The 7202-nt window shown below is 36.3% G+C and overlaps 1 protein-coding gene across 1 annotated transcript; it reads right to left on the bottom strand.

Moving 5' to 3' along the window:
* Nucleotides 1-3054: 3054 nt before the first annotated feature.
* LOC141724095 (receptor-like protein EIX2) lies at nt 3055-6475 on the bottom strand. Its single transcript, XM_074526082.1, has 2 exons — nt 5545-6475; nt 3055-5352 (listed from the first exon to the last, which is right to left on the bottom strand). The coding sequence occupies exons 1-2, from the start codon at nt 5870-5872 to the stop codon at nt 3368-3370; spliced, it is 2313 nt and encodes a 770-aa protein (XP_074382183.1). The 5' UTR covers nt 5873-6475; the 3' UTR covers nt 3055-3367.
* Between the last annotated feature and the right edge of the window lie 727 nt (nt 6476-7202).

Here is a 7202-nt window from a genome sequence, read left to right as displayed (position 1 = left end):
ATAAATCAGCATGAACTAACTGAAATAAAGAAGAAGATACACTTGTGCTAATAGGAAACTGCAATTTTGTTTGTTTAGCCAAATGGCAACTGTCACAAGTACTCAACAAAGGTTTATTACAAGTAACAGGAAGTAAGGACAAGACAGTAGCTGGGACATGCCCCAGTCTAGCATGCCAAAGATTAGAAGAAACACTACAACTAATAGTAGCAGACATTGCAGATGAACAAGGCAAAGAAGATGCATGTGTAGGAGTGCTAAACTTGAAAGTATCCAGAATATAGAGACCAGCAGACAGACTACCAATCTCGAGATCCTTCTTCAAGACAAGCACCTGAAGAAAGCAAGTGTTAGTAGAGAAGGAAACAAGTTTATGAGTAGTATGAGTAAGTTGTGGGATAGAAAGGAGATTATAAGAGAAAGTAGGAACACATAACACATTATGGAGTGTAATAGACTCAGTCAACACAATATTACCAACATGTGTAATGTTAGCAGTTTGCCCATTGGGTAAAGACAAAGTAGCAGAACAAGGTTGAGGACAGGACAACAAATTAAGATAAGGAGTAATATGATCAGTAGCCCCAGAATCCAATATCCATTTGGAGTGATGAAGGGAGAAAGAAGTATGAACCTGACTAACAAAAGGATTAGAAGTACCTGAGAATTTAGTAGCATTTGCAGAGCTCATATAAGGCCAGGTAGGGGCTGAAGGACTAGAGGTGGATGTAGGTGTATCTCTAAGAGTTGCTTGAAGCATTTGCAAGAGATTAGTATATTGAGTAGGGGACAACCCACAACCAGAGGAATCAGCAACATTAGAAGTATCAGGCACATGCTCAGTACTAGTGACAGCAACATTGTTGGCATTTTTCTGCTGCATAAACTTAGGTTTGGGTTTAGGTTTCCCAAAAGATTTGTGCCATTGAGGGAAGCCATGAAGGCAGAAGCACTTGTCTCTAGAGTGACCAGACTGATGACAATAGTCACATTGCGTATCTTTAGACTCCAACTCAGTCTTCTTGTTTACAGAAATATTGCCCTTAGGATTCTGAAATCTGTTGTATGGAGAAGTCTTGACATTCATAGCAAGCTTATCCACAGAGATCTGAGAAGAACTATTGCGTTGATTTTCTTCCTGTAACAGCATACTATAACACTGGCTCAAAGTAGGTAACGGAGTCATAATCAGAATTTGACCCCTGACAGCAGTATAATGCTCATTTAACCCCATGAAAAACTGAGTAAGTTGCAGAGATTCTTCATATTTCACAAGATTGGCATTAACATTGCAGGTGCATTTAGCACAACTGCAGGTAGGTTTAGTAGACAAACACTCCAATTCATCACTAAGAGTTCGATACTTGGTGAAATAGGTAGCAATTGACATAGTGCCTTGAGTAAGTTGAGCCAGTTCCTTTCTGAGATTAAACAGCTGAGGTACATTGCTCTGGGCATAGCGAGCAGCTAGATCTTGCCAAATTAGGCGAGCAGTTTTCATATACACCGCACTGTTTCTAATGTCCACAGGCACAGAATTTAAGATCCAGGAGGTAACCATATTGTTACACCTGTTCCAGTGAGCTAGTAAAGCAGAATTGGCAGCAGGCATAGTATATGAGCCATCAACAAAACCAAGTTTCAACTTAGACGACAAGGCAATTTCCATGGAACGGCTCCACTGATTAAAATTTTGTTCAGTTAATACAATCGTGGTCAAATTCATGCCTGGATTATCAGACGGATGAAGATAATATGGATGATTGGAATCAATGGAGATAAGAGAGCTCGAAACAGTGGAAGAATAAGATGATGGAGATGCCATAAAGGAAATTGGGCGGAAGTTTGAATCTATGAGTTTTATGAATTTAACAACGATACCAGCACATCAAACACAGACAATTACTAGTACCAAATAGTTCAATTAGTGATGAACAAATTGAGATGAGAGCAGAAATTGACAAGTGATAAACAACAAAAGTCGTAAATCACAGCAAATAGATTGAGAATAGTGTAAACAAGTAACAATATCAAGTAGTAGAACACAAATCACATAGATCTATATGTATATACATCGATACATACAGCTATTGACTACGAAATGAAGTCACAAAGAGGAGTTGATACCATAGAGATGTACTGAGACCAAGTATACACCAGAGTAAACATCATTTCATCCAGATTTTAGCTCTGGTACCATGTTAGATTGTAATCTATATTTATCATAACTATGAATTGAGCATAAAAGCTGAAATATGCATTATATAGAAGAAGCAGGTGTTTTTGAATTGTGTTACAAGCCACCCTCATTCTGAATACCAGACCCTATATTTATACTAGAACTTCTAACTAACTCCCACTACTCTATCCAGGTGTCATTCTATTTTGTTATTTTTTGACGTCATATTGTTTACACTACAGGTAGCAATATCATGAGTTTTTAAAAATCTACAGCTAGCCACTAAGGATGCACATTATGCAACTCTACTCACAACAATGTGTTAATTATGATTAAAATAAATTCAAGATGCCAAATGAAAGCAAAAAAAAAATAGAAAAATTGCAAACAAACCTCCTTGGTTGTCAAGTGTCTATATGCTTGCAATTGCATAAATCCATTCAAGTGTAACTACAATTATCAATGGAAGCACTGAAACTCAGCGGTAATCAACTCTTGCGACTCAAGAAGACTTGAAGTCAACCGGAAAGTAACCAACAAATCACCTTCTTAACTAGTGCGTCCACTAACATTAGTATGAAAATTCACTCCCACTAACTCCAGAAACAATGATGAATTATTTGCACTTGATATTCCCAAAATTACGGCTGAATCTTAAAGTTATCAGTGAAATGAATGAACATTTCATTTCAATTTAATATTACAAAATTCTTTGTAAATTATTACCTGCAAAAATATATCCCACTGCTAACAAGGGCATTTATGTTATTTGACGCTACTTGACAAATATTCTAAACAGCTCAAGTTTGTGTTATCTTCTTTAAGTATTGAAGAGATTTTTGTAGCAAATATGTATTACAGTGAGACTTGAGAGATTAAACAATCTTCAATATGAAATAACAGTAAAGGTCCAAGCCTCTTACAACTTTAACATGAGCAAAAGCATAGAATAACAACTCTACCAATAAAATTCCAGCATCTTTTTTTGAGTTAAGATTGGGGCCTAGCAAGTTTTTCAAAGCATGTCAACCTAGTCGATGTTTCCAGTTGCATTAGATCTCCTTTGCACTTGAGAACTGACAAGACTTCACTGTTTCATCGTCTTAAGAGTGACTGTAAAATCAGAAGCATAAAACAATGATACAGATAAACAATAATCAGAATAGGATACAGGTCAAAGCTTCAACTTTATCCCTGCAATCTGGCAATGCGCACAGCCATCTCAACATAAACTCGTTCTTTCAAGTTCTCCAGGAAGACGAAATATGCATGTCTAGAATGACGGTTTAGCACTAAAGTTCCGATGAAGTCCCAAAAGGTAGTGCTGAAACCAAGTACTGCACTTATTAGGAGCCACCTCTCATATTCACTGTCATCTCCATTATACTCACTAGTTGAAGGCCACACATGATTCTCTGATTCATCTTCTGGACAAATTTTTGTAAGTGGTTTACCACAGAGTTCAGTATTCCCCTGATAGGCGGAAATACTGAATCCTTGGAGTTGACTACCAAATGGAATTTTTCCCGAAAGGTTGTTATTTGAGAGGTCTAAGTATGCAAGAAAATTTAATTTAGACATGCTTGGAGGAATAATTCCTGAAAAGTTCAATCCCTTAAGTTTTACAAGTCGGGTTATTTCCCTGGGAATTTCTCCGGTCAATTCATTGCTGGATAGATCAATCATCTTCAGATATGCAAAATTTCTACCATACTCAAACTCCTGCCCTTTCCATCTTGCCAATACAGTTTCGACATATGATGAATTTGATGGATTTGATGAATTTACAATGTACATATGCTGTCCAACTTCAGTTCCTTTTTGACTCATGGAAGAAAGATCACCGAAGCTTTGAGGAATAGTTCCAAAAATTCTGTTAATGGAAAGGTCTAGGAAATGAAGGTACCGTAGATGGCATATTTCACAAGGAAGACTTCCACTAAAGCTGTTAGATTTTAGTATCAGAGCATACAACTGCGGTAGGTCTTCCCCAATCCATGACGGTATCATTCCTGAAAGCTTATTAAACCCAAAATCTAGAAAACCAAGGTCGCTGCAGTTTCTTTGTGATGCAGGCAATTCACCATAGAGCTTATTGTGTCGCAAAATCAGTGTCTTCAGTGAACCTAGATGTCCTACTGAAGCTGGAATTGAACCAGAAAAACTATTATGTCCCAAGTTAAGGAATGCTAGATTCCTAAAATGCATCCAATTATCAGGAAGTGCACCAAATAGTTGGTTATGTGAGATATCAACAAAGCTTAAAGAAAAGTATTGAACCACTGAAAATGGAATGATTGTCCCTGAAAACTTATTGTGGGATAGATTTATTGAAGAACATGCTGCAGGAAAAGGTGGCAGTGGTCCATTAAAATAATTGGAACTCAAATCTATTACTTCAATATGAACAAAATTAAAGGAAAATTCACCCCTAATTTTGTTGGAAGAGAGATTTAACAACCTTATCATTCCTGAGAGGTTACTGAACCAGATGGGGATAGGATCTGAAATTTGGCTGTTAGAGATATCAAGATGATTGATGTGTCGTTGGTTTTGAATCCAGTTAGGAAACTTTGGCCCCAATTTGCATGATGCCAAAGAAAGTTCCCGAAGTTGGAAATGAGGAAGCCATTTAGAACTGAACTTCAAAGTCATAGAATTGGATGATGCGCGTAGATACAATAAGCTGGAAAGATTAGACAATTGTGCTTCAGTGATCACACTGTGCATGGAGGTCATTGAAAGGTCCAGATCTTCAAGACTGGAGAGGAGCCCGGTTGAATGCGTATTCCATTTTGTGATTTGATTATTACCAAGTCGCAAGACTTGCAAAGCTGAACATCCAGTAAAATCAGGAAGACTCCCAGAAAACTCATTATTACTAAGATCAAACAATCTCAAGAATGAAAATCCTGTAAAATTTGGTAAAGAGCCTCTAAGATGGTTATTGGACAAATCTAAGAGTTGGAGATCTGAATGGTGTTCAAAAACTGTTGGTAGATATCCATTTAACTGATTGTAGCTGACTTGCAATTTTATGAGGCGTGAAAGTAGTGTAATATCAGGCAGTGAACCAGTAATTTGATTGTCATGTAACATCAATTCTTCCAAAGAGGCAAAAGGTCCGGTTAAAAGATCTTCAAGGTTTCCAGTGAAGTTGTTTGAACTGAAATCTACAACTTTCAAATTGAATAATTAGCAGAAGGAATTTGGAACCGTGCCATTAATATGATTTCTAGAGAGATTTAGATAAGTAAGATCAGTCATTAGAGCAAAAGAGTGTGGAATTGGACCATTAAAGTGGTTGCTGCTAAGATCTAAACAAGTAAGAGCAGTCAAATGACTGAAAGAATCCGGAATTTTACCTTCTAACATGTTATAATGCAGATCAAGTACTCTAAGACTGCCAGTGAATTGGGAAAGCCAGTTAAAAATGGATGAATTGATGTTATTATCTCCAAGATAAAGGGAAGAAATAGATGATGAAGAATTGTTCATAGCAGAAGATGGAGACAAAAGATTACATCTCTCTAAACGCATAAATGATATAGAAGGGATCCTCTGGATATAGCTTACCCAAATACTGGAACCGGCAATGTCTATATCACTCAAGTCTAGGGATCTTAAATAAGAAAGATTAAACAGCCACTGAAAGTTGGAGAGGTTTCCAAGCTCATCTGTAACCTCTAACATCGAATTGTTTGAAAGATCTAGGTATCTTAAACTTTTAAGTGAGCCAATAAACTCTGGGATTGGACCACTAAAATAATTATCGCTGAGATCCAGATACGGCAACTTGGAGAGGTTCCCAATCTGGTAGGGAATTGATTCCTATGGCCAAGTATTTGAGAAATTAAGGTGAAGTAAACTTGTGAGAGAACTTATGAACATGGGAATCTCCGCAAGAATATTGCATGGCAAATCAAGCAACGAATCACTAATTTTAAAATATGGTGAAACAAGTGAAGAAAGATGAAGGCCTGTTACATGACCGGTGCGATCATCGCAAGCAACCCCTTTCCATTTGCAGCAATCATCTTCATTTGTTACGCCTTGTTTAAACACCAGAAGAGCTCCTCTCTCAATCTCAATGCACCTCATCTGGTTCCCATACTTGGATACGGATTGTGATCCAAACGAAAATGAATGTAAAAATTGTTTTTTTCATCATGGTAATGTTGAGAAAAATAATCACAAGCATTGAACGCAAACCCTATTTGTATTCTAGTGTTATATGCAAAGGAAAATCAAGTAGGACTATTATTTTGGTTGACATAATCAACTTTCTTGAACACTTGAAATTAGTTTGATTTCAGTCTCTCGCACTTAATGATTACGAACTTGCACTACAGCTTCAACTTTGACATAGTCGCCTCTCCTTAAAGTCTTTAGTGCTGTCTATGCACTTCACCATGTTGAAAACTAAACACACCATCAAATAGAGCTTCCAATCACATAAACTATTAAAAACTAGTAAATTGGCTTATATAACTCTAACGTACTGCTCGTAATTAGTAGGATTTATTGGAAGTGAAATACTAATGAACTTGACTCCAATAAATACTAAAATACTTGACAATCCCTCCCTTAAACTGAAGTCTCAGAGGCATAAAACTTGGCCTCAACAATTTCATCTTTTGCAAGATGATTCAAGAAATGAAATGGTTCTTCCATGCAACACTGGGATTTTTTAGACAGCACCGCTTTGTTGGTTGATAATTTGAAGATTGTTACTCTACTGGTACATGTTCACAAATCACAACATTCAAGGTAGATTATGAAAAAGAATAATAAAATACACTAAAGAAATATTTAAAATTATTTTTAGCATCCAACCTAAAAAAAATTTGATTCTAACATCTATACTATCTTATTGCTGAAATTAATTAATTGCTCTTATTTAACTATTCTAATTTTAATTGGTCGGTCAATTCTAATTCTAATTTTAATTATATTTAAGTCAACTTACTCTATCAATTTAAATTCAATTTCATATGGAGCTCTAATTCATTATAATTGATAT

The sequence above is a fragment of the Apium graveolens genome, chromosome 5 (assembly GCF_009905375.1).
Source record: "Apium graveolens cultivar Ventura chromosome 5, ASM990537v1, whole genome shotgun sequence".
Classification (NCBI taxonomy): domain Eukaryota; kingdom Viridiplantae; phylum Streptophyta; class Magnoliopsida; order Apiales; family Apiaceae; genus Apium; species Apium graveolens.
The sequence above is the reverse complement of the archived record's forward strand: the minus strand, read 5'-3'. Positions and strand labels throughout refer to the sequence as shown.